This window comes from Crocuta crocuta, unplaced genomic scaffold, assembly GCF_008692635.1.
Source record: "Crocuta crocuta isolate KB4526 unplaced genomic scaffold, BGI_CrCroc_1.0 scaffold45, whole genome shotgun sequence".
Lineage (NCBI taxonomy): Eukaryota > Metazoa > Chordata > Mammalia > Carnivora > Hyaenidae > Crocuta > Crocuta crocuta.
Window position 1 is genome coordinate 3,109,935 of NW_027530544.1, and position 18,169 is coordinate 3,128,103.

At 42.1% G+C, this 18,169-nt stretch overlaps 1 protein-coding gene across 1 annotated transcript in view; it reads left to right on the top strand.

Moving 5' to 3' along the window:
• The window catches only part of LOC144234388 (kalirin-like), a 112,945-nt gene that overhangs the window by 29,895 nt on the left and 64,881 nt on the right, over window positions 1–18,169 (top strand). Inside the window, exons 3-4 of the mRNA XM_077767721.1 lie at window positions 11,749–11,853; window positions 15,247–15,342. Coding sequence (XP_077623847.1) covers window positions 11,749–11,853; window positions 15,247–15,342 — 201 coding nt within the window. The remainder of the gene's footprint in view (window positions 1–11,748; window positions 11,854–15,246; window positions 15,343–18,169) is intronic.

Sequence of the window (18,169 nt, forward strand, 5' to 3'; positions counted from 1 at the left end):
TATATATAATATATATTATAATATATTTATAATAATGCAGAAGAGAAGGGGCAGAGAGGAGAGGGAGAGGGAGAGAATCCCAAGCAGGCTCCACTCTGTCAGCACAGAGCCTGACACTGGGCTTGACCTCACTAACTGTGAGATCATGACCTGAGCCAAAATCAAGAACCAGAGCCAAAATCACTTAATCAACTGAATCACCCAGGCACCTCTAGATTTTATTGATCAAGTGATTTCTGTAGACCAATGTCATTGTTCTGGTAGCAGAGATATGTCAAATAGATAAGAAAAAGAGATTAGATGCAGAGAAATCTATTGGAGGCTGTTACACAGGTTAAAAGATCTGGATTAGGGCAGTGACAATAGGAATGGAAAAGTGAAAATAGGAATGGAAAGAAAAATATCCATGCAGAAGTCCTTGTGAAGGAAGAATCTGCTTCCAGGGGAATAAATCTGAAAGACAACCTTGGTCATCCTCTGAGAGAATCTTCAGTCACATACAATAATTTGTATTAATTTGAGGCTTTGGGGTATTACTGGGGTTGAGCTGGTTTATATTCCCACAATGTGAAAAGAAAAGTGAAAAATGTTGCTGTTTAAGTGAACAGGCTAAACTGTTTTTTATGGAGCTCACTTAACTTACTGGAAGGCTTATTTGAAGGCCCAGAAGGAAACTGGGGTATAAATACATCCTGGCCTCCAGAGTTGCCCTTTTTAACCAGAGAAATTTTGCCTTACCTGCCAGATATGGAGCTCAGGAGAACTGAAAATTAAGCCATAAGAAGATGTCTACCCCAGGCTTTGAACTTGGCAGGTGCAACGGGTCATGATTTGATGACCCCCTTGTACTCATTATATCTTTACAGATGAAAGCCGATTTCAGATGACCTTGGTTCCGGTGGAGCCACTGATTCTTGTTGCCTTACCATAAGTAGGAACCATTTCTTAGGTTAGGTTTTATATGAATGTGGCAGTGTCCTTTTCTCAGTCTGGATTTGTAGTTTCACCATGTTTTCTTGGTTGTGTTTTGAGCAGTTCAGAGCCTTTTAGGAGGATTTTCTATACTATACTGTAGAAAAAATGTGCATTTCCTCTCTAGAAGCTGTGGACAAGTCTGGGAGAATGAAATGGGTATATAAATGGAAATAATGTCTAGAATGCTTACTCTTGGAAGAGAAGCAGATCTGCCTTCACTGACTTTTGACAATCTGATATGCCAAGTTTCAGAAGCCACCCTTGGAATATAGAGAGGATTTATAGCCCTTGACTTCCAAAGGCCACCAAAAGGGTAGTGAATCAAGTGAGTCATTGTGACATGTCACAGCAATGGCCTGCCTGTTTAGAACATACATATCTGGAATGGGAGGAAGGCACTGACTCATCATCCTTCGAGGGCTCTCCTCCCTCTGTGTCTGTTGGAGAGAATATTATACAGGGGAAACTAAGGCCAAGGAGATGGTGAGAACAAGCAGTTGGAAACAGTCATTTTACCCACTGTGTCCCATGGCATCCTGATGGCAATCAAAGTGGCAGGGGAGGCACTGAAGGAGCCAGCAGTGGTTGAGTGAGTCTGGGCCAAATTAGAATAGAACTCGAAAGAGTTCATCTCGATTGAAGCTAGAAATACTGGCTTTTCACCCCTGTGGAGATTGTTTAGTCTGTTGGAGAAGACCCTGATATTAAGAGCTAGTGTCCCAATGAGCTCTGAAGATGAAAATAATTCCTGCCCTATGTGGATGCCACTGGATTTGGAATTCTCAGATCTCTGCACATTCTACCAAGCAGGATCAGCACTATAGAGGAGAAAAAGGGACAAGGAAGTAGAAATGAACTAAGCCATAGCTCAATACAATGCACCGTTGAGGCTCAGAGTGATCATTTTGTACTCTTTGTTTAATGGGAAAAAATCAGACACAGAAGTTGCAAATCCATAGGGATTTAGATGTAAAACAATAAAATAAAATACAGAAAACACATGAAGTCTGTGAGTGAGATAGAGCAGTAAGATAAAGAATGGTGGGTTGGCAAAGGACTCGTTGGAAAAGACATCCCTGAACTAAGTATAAAAGCAGTGTAACAAGCAGGAAGCAGGGGCTTGCACTGGGCCTTTGAGACTTGAGTATTGTGGAAGAGATGGGAGAAGGAATATCCTGAGCCAAGAAGTGTTTGCAAGTTTATTGAAAGTTGTGGTAGGGACAAATTGCAAGGGCAATAAGTTTTCTAATGTTAAAAAACAATGCATGTGGAGGCGCCTGGGTGGCTCAGTCTTCTTAAGCATCTGACTCTTGATTTGGCCTCAGATCATGATCTCACAGTGCATGAGATCAAGCCCCAAGTCAGGCTCTGCGCTGTCAGAGGATTCTCTCTCTCCCTCTCTCTGCCTCTCCCACGGTGTGGGCTCTTTCTCTCACTCGCTCGCTCTCTCTCTGTCTCTCTCTCGCTCGCTCTCTCTCATACTGTCTCTATCTCAAACTAAATAAATAAACATTTTTTAAAAAGTTTGTGGACCAGACTGATTCTCTCCCTTTCCGTGTCCTGTTATTGTCACTGTAGCACTGTAGATTTCTTCATCCTCTGGCACCAAGTAGTCCCGACACCAGAATAGCCAACCAAATGGCCAAACAGTAGTTTGCTGGGAAGCCAGCTATTCCAGGAACTGGTGATGCATAGCCTTAGGGCCTCAGCTAAATATACAACCAGGAGATTGGCTTTCATAAACATTCCACTAAAAGACCTGTCAGAGCCATCATCTTATACCATGAGGGATATATTACTACTTACTGTACATTTTGTTCTTCCATGCTTACCAACAATTGGATTTATGTATTTATTACCCAAAGAATTTTTATCCTTGACATTCTCATTACCCCTTCTCTAGATATGCAATTTCTAGTGTGAGAAAAATGTATATATGATACTTCTGTAATTTTTATATTAAGTAAGTTATTTATAGAAATCCAAAGAAAACAGGAGTGTTTGGGTATCCAATCTCTGCAAACATATGTAATGAAATGCATTTGCCTTATATAGCTCAAGCCACAGAAGGCAATAAGGATGAGTTTATAATTATTCCTGTATCATTGGAACTCAAGTAAGACAGAAGAGCACGGGGTTAAAAGACTCTTCTGTACATATCTAGTGGATTTTAGAAGTCTTTGTGTTTTCTTCTGATTTTAGCCATTGGAATCAAAGCTTCCAGTAGAATATTATAAATACCAGGGGGCATTTGTAGATCCATTGGCATCTAAATAAAACAGGTATGATTAGTATAGAGCAACATATCTTTTAGCAATTGCATAATACAATATGTTAAAAAAAAAAAAAAAAGGCAGCCTTTGGGATGTGGTTGAATACCATCACTGAACTCCAGAAGAATGGACTGAAAATTAGTTGTTCATTCTTTAACTGCGTCCCTCAAGCCAGTATAGAAAACAGCTGGCCAGCTTAGTGAGTGGTCCACGCAGGGTGCTCACAGTCCCCTGAAAGCTTGGGTGACCTTACATGTTCGTATGTTGTGCAGTCCTAGCCTAACCCTTTAGAGGACAGTGTTCCTGGACTTTGGGGATACTAACTCCTTAAAACTAGTAGGACTCTCTTCTCATTTTGTCTGGGAGGTATAGTCCTTTATTTTCAGCTTACTCTGAGGTCAGTGAGAAGAAGGCTGATGAATCAGTATTTTATGATTAGTGAAATAGTGGATGCAGTAGTAAGGAGGCAGCCATAGTCATTTGACATTTCCTACATTTGCATTCTGTGATGGCTTGTGCGAAATGTATTCTGCTTTCAGAATAGTTTTGCAAATTTTATACCAGACCATAAAGGGTAGAAGCTTTTATTTAAGGTGTAACATAAAAGTGAAAAACCTATGGGTTGAAACTTTTTAAAAAGAAAATTGAATTTATAAATGAGCTGTATTAGATATAGCACATTTCTTTTTATGTTTAAAGTTTATTTATTTTGAAGTGGGGGAGGGGCAGGGAGAGAGGGAGAGAGGGAAGCCAAAGCAAGCAGCACAGAGCCTGACATGGGGCCCAAATTCATGAACCGTGAGCTCATGACCTGAGGAGAAATCAAGAGCCAGACGTTTAACCAACTGAGCCACCCAGGTGCCCCAGCACATTTCTAGTTTATTCAGTTACTATCCATTTGTACACAGTTATCTTCTATTTTGGTAGCTGATGAAGGTCTATCCAAGTAAGGAAGGACCATGTTTGACCTAGACAATGGATTTGTTAGGACGTCTTCAGTTGTGCCTGCTCTCATGGGTTTCGTTCCACTTTTCCTCTTCACATCAAGCAGACAGCCCTCATCTCCTGTACCGCTTGGAAGCATGCTGCTGTGATGAAAATACCTGAAATTGAGGAGTCCTTGCCCCAACACTTAAACTGATAGCACTGACATGCTTATTCTAACCCCACAATGGTGTTTGAGACCCTAATCTCAAGAGTTGTTCAATTGGTCCTAAAATCCATCTGAAGCTCCCATTCAGAGAGATACCCTATAATAAGGAGGCATACGTCATTTCCAGGAAGTAACCTGTGCTGCTTAAACTTCCAAGTAGTGGGAACGGGGGATAACTATGGCCATGTAGCCCAAGGATATGGCCACCTTATTCTCAGACAAGAGTGGTTCCCTAAAGTGAAGAGGGAGGAAATGACACAGAATGGCAGCTGGTAGCATTAAGTGTTTCTCTGCTTTCAGGAGATACGAATCTTTGAAGGTAAAAGATGGTCTTAAATCATCTAGTCTAGGTTTTAGAAGAACATAAGATAAAATGAAGGAACATCAAAAATAAACTCACTGTCATGGAATTAGGGGAGCTTTTTATGGTATTATTGATTTTTATTTAACTTCTGTCATGCTTCTCTGGGTTTAAAGTGTTCTGAACACTTTACAGACATTAACTGCTTAATCCTAATGGCAACCCTGTAGGATAGATATTAATATTATCTTTAGCCACTGATGAGGAAACTGAGATAGAGAGAAGCTAGGTAAATGGAAGTCACACAGCTGGCCATTGGTGGAGCCAGACTTTGAGTGCATCCTGTCTAATCTGTTGGAGTGTCTTCCCCTAGTTGGTGACATAGAAGGGCCAGAATCCAACTCATCTCTTTGTTGAGGTCAAATGACAAGGCACTGGTGGGTTGTTCTTAGGTCATATAAGCAGGGCAGGAACATTATATGACCAGTTTCTCTTTTAATCAACTTCAACAAGAGATCATTAAGAGATGAGTGTTGAGGTCAAGAATTCTCTAGTCGTTGGCCAAGCTTTGGGATGTGTTGTGTGACCATGCAGGCTGTCTTCTCTCAGATGTCAAGGAGGAAATCAGGTGGTTTAGAGAGGTGGCTTGGGAATCGAAGAAAGTAGGGATAACAAATAGTGTGCAAGTCTGATGGATAAGTGTTGGTTTATTCACTTAGATTTCCTTGATTTTATTAGTATCTTTATAATCCCATGACCAATCAGCTAAGCTATCCCACTCAGAGCCTGTGAAGTTGGACATTCAGCCTCAGGGATTGCCCTGACAAGTTTCCTATTACCCCAGTTTGTGGCTGAGACACCAATTATACGATGCATTTCCTACTGATCTAGAGGCACTGGTTTTTACCTTTTCATTTCTTCTTCTTGAGACATTCTACTTTAATCTCCATTTATTTCCTTAAACTATGTGCTTTTGGGTAAGAAGGAGACATTAATTTTTCCAGAGGAAAATTACATGCTAGTGTACATAATGAAGCATCAAGAAAATGCAGGAAGATAACAATTCTTTTCTTTAATTCCTTTTTTTTTTTAATCAAAATATAATTGACATATATAACATTATATTAGTTACAGGTATACAACATCATGATTCAGTATTTGTATCATGAAATGATCACCACAATAAGTCTACTTAGCATTCATCACCACACATAATTAAAAGGTTTATTTTTCCTGTGATGAGAACTTTTAAGATTTGCTCTCTCAGCAACTTTCAGATATCTACAGCATTATTCAGTACAGTCACCGTACTGTACATTACATCCCCATGACTTATTTATTTTATAACTGGAAGTTTGTATCTTTTGAACCTTCACCCATTTTATCCACCCTCCTCCCCCAACTCTAGCAACCACCAGTCTGTCCTCTGTATCTATGAGTTTGAGGTTTGTTTGTTTTTTCTTAGATTCCTCATATAAGTGAGATCATATGGTCTTTGTCTTTCTCTGCCCGACTTATTTTGTTTAGCATAATGCCCTCAAGGTTCATCCATGTTGTCACAAATGACGTGATTATCTTCTTTTTTGTGGCTAAATAATATTGCAATGTATACATTTACCACATTTTCTTTTTATTTATTTATTTATTTATTTATTTTAGAGAGAGTGTGGGGAGGGGCACAGGGAGGGAGAGAGAGAGGGAAGAAGGGAGGGAGGGAATCCCAAGCAGGATCCACACTCACCATGGAGCCCACTGCGGGGCTCGATCCCACAACTCTGGAATCATGACCTGAACCAAAATCAAGAGTCAGGTGCTCAACCGACTGAGCCACCCAGGCGCCCTGTACATTTACCACATTTTCTTTATCCATTCATCCTCTGATGGACACTTAGTTTGCCTCTGTGTCTTGGGTATTATGAATAGTGCTGCAACTAATACAGGAGTTTTAATATCTTTGTAAGTGTTTTCATTTCTTTCAGGTAAATATCCAGGAGTGGAATTGCTAGATCATATGGTAGTTCTGTTTTTGACTTTTTGCAGAACCTCTATACTGTTTTCCAGAGTGGCTACACTAGTTTGCATTCCCACCAACGGTGCACAAGGGTTTCCTTTTCTTCTCATACTCATCCAACATTCATTATCTCTTATCTTTTTGATAATAGCCATTGTAACAGATGTGAGGTAATATCTTATTATGGTTTTGATTTGCATTTCTCTGATAATTAGTGATGTTGAGCATCTTCTCATGTACCTGTCGAACTTTTGTAAGTCCTGTTTGGAAAAAAGTTTATTCAGATCCTCTGCCCATTTTTTAATCAGATTGTTTGCTATTGAGTTCTATGAGTCTTTCTATATTTTGGATATTAACCTCTATCTGATACATGACTTGTAAGTTTTTCTCCCATTTGGTAGATTGCCTTTTCATTTTGTTGATGATTTTCAGAAGATGAGAAATTTTGTACAGTATTAGTGGGAGTAAATCAGAGTGCAATCTGGCAATACCTAGTGAAGCTGGTGAGCTATCTTCTAAAGCCAAGCAGGTCCACCTTGACATACATGCTCTGGATGCTTTAGAGTTGAGAGCAAGGTGTTATCCTCAGTGTATGATCCGTATGTGGTAAAGGTTTTTCAGCCATTTTTTTTCAAGTCCACAGGGAGATAAATACAGAAAATGAGAATAAGCATTTAGAAGCTTTTTAAGCAATTTGACACTTTCACCACATCTAAGAGTATGATTTTGTATTTTATAAAAGTATTGGTCTGAAACAGATTGGAAATAAGAAAAATGGCTAATTGACTCCTTGACCACACAGCCCGAGAGGAATTCTCACAGATCTACAGAGATCTGTACAGGACTGCTTAAAATGAGTGTGTGTGTGTATGTGTGTGTGTGTGTGTGTGTGTGTGTGTGTGTGTGTGTATAACAGCCTTAGTATCCATCATTAAGAAAATGTGTTACAAGCTCCTCAATATGTCCCGTGAAAGAATATTATTCAACAATTAAAATCAATGAACTACATCTACATGACTGAGCATGGATAAGTCTCAGATAATTTTGAATTAATGAGTACATTGCAAAATGACATATTAGGATAATTATATAAAATTTAAACCACAAAATAACACTGGATTTCCTTACAAAGTAAATGGCTGACTACACGGGCAGGAAAGACACACACCAACTTCAGAAGGAAGGGAAAATGGTGGATTGGATTGTGAGTGGTGGGAAAAAATACAAAAGCTTCAACTATGTATGCAATATTTTATTTCTTTTTTTAAAAAGCTGAAGGAAATATGGCAAAAAATATTTACATTTATTGGGTACCTGGATGTTGCATTTTTTCTACATTTTTATTTATCTTGAAAACGTCTCAATGTATATACAATATTTTATTTCTTTTTTTAAAAAGCTGAAGGAAATGTGGCAAAACTATTTACATTTATCATATCTAGATAGTAAGTACCTGGATGTTCATTTTTTTCTACATTTTTCCTACATTTTTATCTATCTTAAAAAATGTCTCATAGTAAAATCAGCCTCAGAATGTGACTTTTTTCTGATCCAGAAGGTTAAGTTGAACATACTGGAACATCTGGGGAACTTGATTACCTACAATGCCCAGGGACACCTTTGTTTTCCTTGTGATGTAATATCAGATTTTAGCCTTACTGGCCCCTTCTATGCCTCAGGGCTAGAGAGGAAGCCCTGTTTCAGAGTCCTGGAGCAGATCTAGAGATGCCTGGCTTCTGGTCCTAGCTTTGTGCCTAACTTATTTGCGACAGTGGATTTCTCATACTTAAACCTTCATCGCCTTATCTGTAAAATTTGACAGACTGTTTTCAGCATTGCAGTTTTATAACTTACATAAATTATATATAAATGTATATTTGAAATGTTAAATAGACATAGCAACTTGATGTTCCTTTTACAAGAATACATGGAGTGAATACAGATGTAGGAATAAGATGAATATATGTGCAGTGGAGTCAGATCTGGGTTTAAGTCTTGCCTCTCTGCCACTTACCAACTATGAGCCTTGGTTTCCCAAAAAAAACTCTGATTTTCTGCTTCCTTTGATGAGAATCCTAATAAATAGCACCTCCCTTAGCTTGGAAAGGTTTGATGACAGTCTTATTGTTGGAGCTGTTATCACGCAGTCACTTAACTTTTATGCCTGAAAGGTACTAGAATAAAATCTCTAATGTCTGCTAATTGTAGACCTTTTCCAAAGATGGGATGAGCATAGCATGCCAATTATTCTTTGAAGCCATAATAAAGTAGGTACAAATTCTCTAAACTAAATTGTGCCACATTCTTTAAAATTTTTTTTAATGTTTATTTATTTTTGAGAGACAGAGAATGAGTAGGGGAGGGGCAGAGAGAGGGGGATACACAGAATATGAAGCAGGCTCCAGACTCAGAGCTGTCAGCACAGAGCCCGATGTGGGACTTGAACTCAGGAGCTATGAAATCATGACCTGAGTCGAAGTCTCATGCTTAACCAACTGAGCCACCCAGGTGCCTGGGCCATATTCTTTATAATCATGCATTTGAAGTAATTTAGTAAAACTTCAGCAAAAGTTCTCATCACACACACACACACACACACACACACACAAAGATCAAAGTATATGAGATGGTGGATGTTAACTAGACTTACTGTGATCATTTCATAAAAGATACAAGTATCAAGTCATTGATGTACATCTTGGACTAATACAATGTTATATGCCAAGGATATCAAAACCAGAAAATAAAAACAGGAACAAACAAGAAACAACAAAGTCATTTAGAAATGGTCCTGTCTCCATGCAGGACCCTAACGATGAATTATGGATTACTTCCGCTTCCGACACGTTAATTCTCTTGTGTGGGCTGTGATTGAATGGCCCTAATTGTTTACACAGAATAAACTTGAAACCAAAAAAAGTGAGAGTACACTTGATTGTTAATTTGTACAGAATGTACCAAAGCAGAACCATAGGACAGCAGGGAAAGACAGTCTGACAAGATTTGCGTTTGTGAATCTCGAAGTCAGGCTATGCTTTGCAATGGAACAGGAAACCTGGACAGCCGCCTGCCCTGCCTAGTAACACAAGGCACAGTTAATGTGATTGGGCCTCTAGTTCTGCTGACACATTATGTGCTGATTAAGTTTTTGAAGGCTTGGTTTCATAGAGCCATGTGGTATCACAGGGGTCTGGTGAATGAAAAGCTTTTGCAGCTTATCAGCAGAAAGATAACCGAAAGGCCCTGGTTCCACTACCAGCGCTGGGGAGATGTTTATCACCCGGGCTTCTGAGAACAGGAGTTTGAGCCATACCAAACACTTCAGAAATAATGTCAACATACCCAGGACCACAGCCAGCAAGGAATTCCCTGAGATAAGATTACAATTTTGTCCTTAAAGGGACGCCAACCAAGTCAGCGGATCCCCAAATATTCCCTGAGCAGAGCAACCCTGTATATTATCCTTTATACCAGGGGACTCTAGGACCTCGGTTTTCGTGCTACTAGATGCAAACACTCAGGTTGTTTTCCAAAGTATACACAAAACTCTAGCAGCGTTGAAGATCCCCACAAGGTCAAGAGCCTGAGCTTGCACCCCTCAAGGTCAGCCAAAAGGTCAGCTAGAGACAGCTCTCTATTGGCAAAATTATTCATTCACCTTCCTTTGGGATTTTGTTTCTTCTCTGTTGGCTACATCTAGGCCAGGGGGCCTCTAAAGCCAGATTAGTCCCCCAGGCGAGGTCCAGGATGAAGTTATAGGAAGTTATAGGAAAAGGTGATTGCATCTTTGAAAGGAGTAGGAATAAAAAACCACCTCAGTCATGTGCTTGGTTTAAATATCAGTATGCAAACTGGCGCTGGGGCAATGGGCCCATCAGGCGGCAAGGCAGGGCGGGTCAGGTACTCTCCCAAGACCATTTTGCAATGAGAAGCAGCAGCATGTAGAGAAATGACTCGCCTTTGATCTGTCATCCAGACACTTCTTGCTTTGGAATGCCTCACATTCGTTCCTCTGTCCCCCTGTGCGCAACCCCAGTGTGGCCTTCTGGATTCTGACTCCTCCTTCTCAGAGCTATGCTGTCTATAGTTACCAGATTAATTAACCAAACAAAAGCCCTTTTCATTGTGTATTTTCCCAGCAGAGTCTCACGGTAAAGGTCATATACCTCTGGTTGATTATTAAATGACCTCACTAATACTTTCTATCCAGTTTTTCCTTCTCCATCAAATCTTTATTTCATTCAGAAGATCTACTTATTGGGGCTGTGTTCACTCACTTTTCAATATTCGTACCTCTGTACTTTTGTTCGTGCTGTCTCCCTCTTTTGAAATTCTTTCCCCCCTTCTCTTCTATTCAGACACATCTCTTCCATTAAGCCATTTCAGACCATTCCTGCCTACACTGATCTGACCTTCCTCTGAACTCTGCTAGCTTATCGCCTAAGTCCATACCAGCCGTGTGGCAATTAATCACATACCACTTTGTGAATTTGTCTTTATTTTGCATGCTCTGTCTTGCTCTTTCATTCTTCTTTCACACACACACACACACACACACACACACACACACACACACACCAAATTCAAAACCCAAGCTACTTAGTAACATAACAAAAGGTAACAGCCTTGATGTTATAAATGGTCAACAACGTAATTTCCAAATTAGGATATTTTTCTTTCATAATTTCACAATGCAAGTACAAATGAGTACTAAGTTGGTATGTGGGTGCCCACTGGATGAGACCCTTACCCACAAGTACGTGAGCACTACCAGAATTCAANCGCGCGTGCGTCTCTGTGTGTCTCTGTGTGTGTGTGTGTCTCTGTGTGTGTGTGTTTTCCCCCCATTTGAACCTCACTGTCTTTGAGATAGGAAGGTATACCCCTTCCACAGAGGAAGACAGTGAGGCTAAAAAAACAGGGATGCGTTGAGAAACGAGATCTTACGTGTTACTTTTTTAAAGTGCTGAACTATTGATATCTTTAACTATATAAAACATATGACTATAAGACTAATACTGCTCTTTTGTTCTAGAAGAACAAGAAAGGATGGGGTGAAGATGAGCCAGATGAAGAGTCTCACACCCCTCTCCCTCCACCTATGAAGATCTTTGACAATGACCCTACACAGGATGAGATGGTGAGACTGACTTACTTTCTGACTTGAAAGAACAATGTGTAATACGTGCAATTTTGTTGTGTGTGTGCAGTGAGGGTGGTAATACTCTCTCTCCCTTGTTATCTCTCCAAATCCATGGTGATGTAGATTCCATCTATATTTGGTAGGTGTCCCCACCCTCAGCCCTGGGATCCTGATTTCATTCTGGGCAGGGTAGGGGCGTGCAGAAGTGGGAATCTGTCTGCTGTCTCATCCTGTTGATGTAGGGTAATGTCTCTGTCTTTGGAAGCTGTAGATCCTAAAAGGAACTATTTGTCTCAAAAGGAATCTGAGGTGGTTCCAGGCTGTGATCCCTTTGTTGTACCTGACTTCTGACTTCTGTGTTAGTTGATTGTTTTCCCGATACTCAGCGCTAAAATCCAAATAACGGTAACTTCCGGTCGGGCTGGTGGTAGGAAAATTCTGCAAGCACCGCGTGAGGGATGGAGGCGCTGATGAGGGGAGGTTGCCGGCAAAGGTGGGAAAGCCTAGGGTGCAGGTTTTACAAGATCCTCCGAGTCACTGGCATGCAGAAGCTCACTGGTGTCTGAAGTGCGGGTGTCTCCATGGGCTCTACTCGCAGAGCGTCTGCCCTGATGTCTCTAGAGCAGAGGCTGGGCTTGGATGTGCTTTCAGGTGCTGGCCGAGGCTCGGGGCTGCTCTGACTGCATGCTCTGTCACTCATCTTCCTTGCAAACAAACCATGCTTTCACCTCACTGGGGTTTTCCTGCCTTCTCTTAGTGCTGCTGTCCTGTTGGATTTGCCTGGTTGGAGTGGTGGTTTCAGGTTTTAACGGTGCTTTACATTTTCTTCTCAGAGTGGTTTGTGGTGGTGGTGGCGGCGGCCAAGCCATCCCTCCAGGGTCTCTTTGTGTTGTCTTCTCCCTGGCCTTGCAGTGGTACAACCTCCTCGGAGGTGCTGGGCCCGCACGGGCAGGGGACGCATCTTCACAACACCACCTGGGATACAATTCAGGACGTACTGTTTGCAGACACTTCAGCATTTCTGGTGATATCCCCGTTCTTGTTTTAATGCCCTCTGCTTTGCATTTGGATCATTATTAACCCACAGACATGAGTTGAGATCTCCATGGGTGCCACGCTAGAGGGACAGCTTCTAAGTACAGGATGATGACTGAGATGCCCCCTTCTGTGACTCAGTCTTGAGACATGCCCCCAGTTGTGTGGCCCTCCTAAGGTGATGTTGGTGGCCCTGACTCTTAACCGTTGGGAGGAAAAGTAGCAGGAAGCATGGCGTGATGCCCATCCTAGATTCCCAGGGGCAGAAATGCCCATGGTTCACACTGAGGTCGGAATGAGAACCAACCTGCTGTGTTCCCAGAGGCCTATCCTTATAAAATGTTCCACCAACAGTGACAGCATATGTGGAGAGTGGGGCGCTCATGTGACTGTATCTGCCACCCCACACAGCCCTCCGCATGGAGGAGCCAGCTTGCTAAGATAAGTAAAGGTCACGAACCCTCTCCCTCAAATTCCCTCAAACACATCTTGTTTTGGGAAAGAGGATGTTATGCTGTTTCTGGATAATCTTTAACTGAAAATACGGGACTTACCCCAGACATTCGTGTAGCCTTTTGTTACCTAGAAATAGGGCAGACACATTAACCCTCCTCAGTCCTGCTTGTTTGATTCCTGTACATTTGTTTCTCTGAAATATTTGCTGAGCCACAGAACTTCTAGCAAATGGAGTTGAACTTATTAAAATAAATTTTACAACAGCCTATAAGGAATTTTTAAGTCTACATATTGTAATATTAACTGATCACCTTGATTCTCCATGTTTCCTTCTGATAACTGTTTATATGCCTGCATGTTTTATTTTTAACCTTTTTAATATGCGTATCTTATGTTCAATGTTTTACTTGGTATTTTCTAAAATCATATTAATTTTACATTCATAAGTGTAATTTTAAGAGCTGGGAGTGTGTTACTTATGTGATGTGCCATAATTTGCTTGACCAGCCTGTTTGGGGATATCCTGGGTTGTTTTCAGTTTTTGCTACCCTAGATAACACTGCTACAGATCACTTTGTACATACGGAATTTGTTCTTTTGACGTCTGTCCTTGGAATAAGTTCCCAGGGGTAGGATTACTAAATCAAAAAGCTGATAGCTTGGATTTCCAAACAAACTTAAGCTCCTTTCCTGCATTCTCCAGAAGAGGAAAAAGAGTGTTGTTCTCTCTCTGTCAATTACATTTATTTGACTTTTTTCCTTTTTACCCCGTCTCAGAAGCAAAGACCTAAAGTAACTCTTAAATTAGACAACAAGTAGCTTCCTTTTTGAACTCTTCCCTCTAACTTAAGGGACAAACGTGAAACCAGAGCATGGCCAGAACATTCAGCTTTTTACCCTTGCAGTGATCAGTGTCAGACACTGAAGGACCAGTGTCCAGGGCCCATCTGCTTTGCCTTCCACTTTGCTGTGCCAGGGGGCAAGCTCACACATGCATGCAGGGTTAACCATTTCTCCCCAGTTTCTTCTCAAGTAGCAGAAGAAAGACAAAACCACTGTCCCTCCATGAGCAGGATTCCCCAAACCAATGGCCAAACAGCCACATAGACCGGTCCCTGTTGCTGGTAGAAGGGGATGGGCAACAGGCCCTTGGCTTGAGCCTCCTTTACTGTGAATAGGATAGTCCCTGGTCATTACAGCAAGACACGCACAATTCCTCGCTAAACTCATTTATTATATCCAGGTGTTCCAGTTAGGGGCCTCACCAGAAACAACTGTGTGTGTGTGTGTGTGTGTGTGTGTGTGTGTGTGTGTGTGTGTGAATGCATGTACGCACATGTGAGTGAGGAGGGAGTTTCTAGCTTTATGGTCTTTAAGTGCTGTGCCCTAGAATTTTTGTTTGATACACACTGAAGATCTGTATTTTAAATCTGTACTTAACTAAAGCAAAAACAATTTCTCTTCTTTGGATACATTTGAGGTTAGGTTTATGGACTCCTTTCATACCCTGGAAGAGCAATGGGCAGCCCTCTAATGGCCAAAGTTCTGTCTATCCCTCTCCCCCTATTGATGACAGTGGGTGCAGCCCTTACCTATCCTCCGCGCCCTCCCCCCCCCCAGGAACTCAGTAAATCCTGCCCTCAGCTGCTCCAGAGGCCTGCCTAAGGAGAGCCTAGTCATCTCCCTGCTTTGCCGCTGGCCAGAATTCCTGACAAGGGGACAGACGGGCCTGTCCCATACCCACACCACCTCCTATCTCCCTCTGTGATCTCTTCCCTCTAAACATAAAGCTTTGCTTCCCTTGCCTGCCTTGAGCTTTGGACTTGCTGTTTTGCTTCCTAATTGCTATTCCTCATTCCTGGCTAATCTGCTTTTCCTCTGCTGCTCAATGTCTTGCAGTCCTCCTCTTTGCTAGCAGCCCGGCAGGCTTCCACTGAAGTACCTTCTGCTGCAGACCTTGTCAGTGCAATAGAACAATTGGTCAAAAGCAAGCTGGTAAGTGAGGGTCCTGGAGGCAGTTCTGTGTGTGTGTCACCTCCAAGCAGCTCCCAGGGCCTGGCATCTCTCTGCCATGTCTTCCTTTGCGCCTATCCTCATTCCTCTTATAGGATTGTTTGTGGCTAATGATTGTCTCTAAAAACCTGTGCCCCAAAGCCTTTTTTTTTTTGGCTTTTTTTGGGGGGGGGGGATTGGGCATAGGCAATTAATAGGGCCTTTGGGGATTGTGGCTTTGATGAAAGGAAAAAAAGGTATCCAAGAAAAAATAGCCTTCCTGTGAGCCCAGTCCCCTGGCCTACAGGGACACAGCATTTGGACAGTGACTGCTGTGTGTCTGGTTAGCCCTGAAGCTGACTTGGCTGCTGAGACACAGAACATGGATTGGATCTTTGAAAGCACCAGGTAATTTTATTCGGGGACCCCAGACAACTTTCTAGATTGCAGAGTCTCACAGCAGTAGTTTGCTTATTATGAAGGGAATGGACAAAAGCATATGGATGCCTCAGCACAAGAGATCAGGGAGCTGGTGTGTACCCCATTCGTGGGGGCAAACCAAACTTAGGCCATTGAACACTAGCCTGGCTTGTGACTGCCTCAGGGGCCAGTCAACCCTTGCAGAGAAGGGTTCCGGGTCTGGCTGCTGTAGGGTTTTGGCCCCATGCTGGTGAAAGAGCTTGTTTCTGGATAATGCTGTCCCTCTACGCCATGTTTGTATGCCAATGTGTATCTCTACAGGCTGACAATTTGAAGTATTTCCCTTGCCTTCACACTCATCCAGGTTTGGCTTTTCCTGCGACTCTCATTCAGATAAATGTCTGTGCTTCTGCCAGACTTCTGTTGGGCAGTCCTGCTAATCAGCACCATTTAAAGCCTTCTCCCCTTGGCCCAGGAATTAGAGGAAAATGATAGATGCTGTGTAGGGAACACCACCTGATGATAATTCTGATTACAGTAACTCGCTTGTCAAATCTCCCAGCTTAGAGAATACCAATGAAATTCAACACATGACTTTCTTCTCCTCCTTCTAAGTTGTCCTTTCTAACTCAGAGTAGTTCAGCTGATGTCTTTAGGAGCTGTGACCAGCTCTTGAAAACTGTCCATTTTCCCTGCCACCCTCCTTGCCTCGCTGGTGGGATTTGAGTGTTCTCATGGGCACTGCATTGGCTTCTCAAAGCTCGCCTCTCTGACCACTGCACTCTTGCTCTCCTCTCCGACCACTGCCCTCTTGCTCTCCTCTCCTTCCCATACTGACCCACACACCCTCCTCATTCTCCAAATACCATTGTTTTTTTCCCCTTTCACTACCTGAGCCTGAGTCCTGACCTCATGCCTGGACTATTGCAGTACTTGTTGCTTGATATTCCTCTGCCCCAGTCGGCCTCTCCCACCCCGGGGCCTCAGTCTTCTGGCGGGTCTTCCACAAGCACTGTGATTGCCTCCCTCCTCAGTGAAGGCTTACTTACTTACCTCTTGCCTACATGAGTGGTGATCTCCGATGGGAGAAGTGCCTTCAGGTACACAAGACACTATACTGAGGTACAGGAAGATGATTTCAGACTCTTCATCTCATCATTTAAAAATTATTTGAGGTATATTTTATCATGTACATAATAATAAGACAGCAGCCCAGAAATATAATTTATAAATAAGTGACATGTTTTAGCAATGCATGACCAAAATTGTGTTTATTGATAGAGGTATATAATCAAAGATAAAAGATAAATATGAAGTTCACACTTATCCCGTACTCTAATGTTTTGTAGCCAGCCTACACCCACTTATTTATTCTGGTTGATGAACTCTGCTCCAACCAAATTGTTTCCCTCACTGCCCCCAAACAGGCACTTGGGTTTCCTCTCTCCAAGTTTCTGTCCATACCACCACCCTACTTCTCAGGAATGTTCCCCTGCTCATTTTTGCTTTCTAAAGCATAATAGTCCTTCAAAGCTCCACTAGAGTCTCATGTCTCCAGAAAGGCTTCCCTGACCAGCCCAGGCCAGGTTTCCTCTGCAGTCCCATGGCAACTACTGTGTAAGCCACATGCTGCCAGGGTCAGCTCTTAGATAGTTCCATTTGTGGGCTATTTGTGGAAGTATCTTAATCTCTTCATTGTCTTCATCTTCGCAGCTTCCCTATGCAGCTAGATGATGGGTCATTTAGGACATTATTTTCTCCTCCTCCATTAGTACACACGAGTCCCTCACACTCACACTTTCATCAGTACACACTTGTTTCCAAAAGGCTATATTTTTCTATATTTTGGGTTACCTTTATCCTGCTATTACTGCTAACCTTAGCACTTTTGGAAGTCCCTGCAGACTCTAGTTATATGGTCAGCATGTCTGGTGTTGAACGGGTAAGTGTGGATATTGAGAAGCCCCATAAGATCAAGTCTCCCAGGGGAGAGAGAGCGTAGGATGGCGCTGGAGCCGATCAGCCCAGTAACAGGCTCTCAGCGGATGTCTGTGAGATGAGTGGTTTTTCTGTGGCACGTTTCCCATAAGAAGAACTTTAACTTCCTTCTCCACCAATAATTACTTCTTGAGGACCTGCAGCGAACCCAGAATTATAGAGATTTCTTTGGCCAAACATGTGAAACCAAGCCCATATCATGGAGAGGAATAAGGGAGCAGGAATTTGTTTTCTCAGAATCTTCTCACCAAAATTTGATCCTTTGTCCTGTCTTCTACTTTCTTTCTTCCCATCCTAGTACATACCCACTGTGGGATAGCAATGAAGCAACAGTCGATGGTTGTCTCCCCAGCCATATTTGGGAATCCTGAGTTGCATTCTTACCTCTGAGACTTTATTTTTTTTTTTTAAT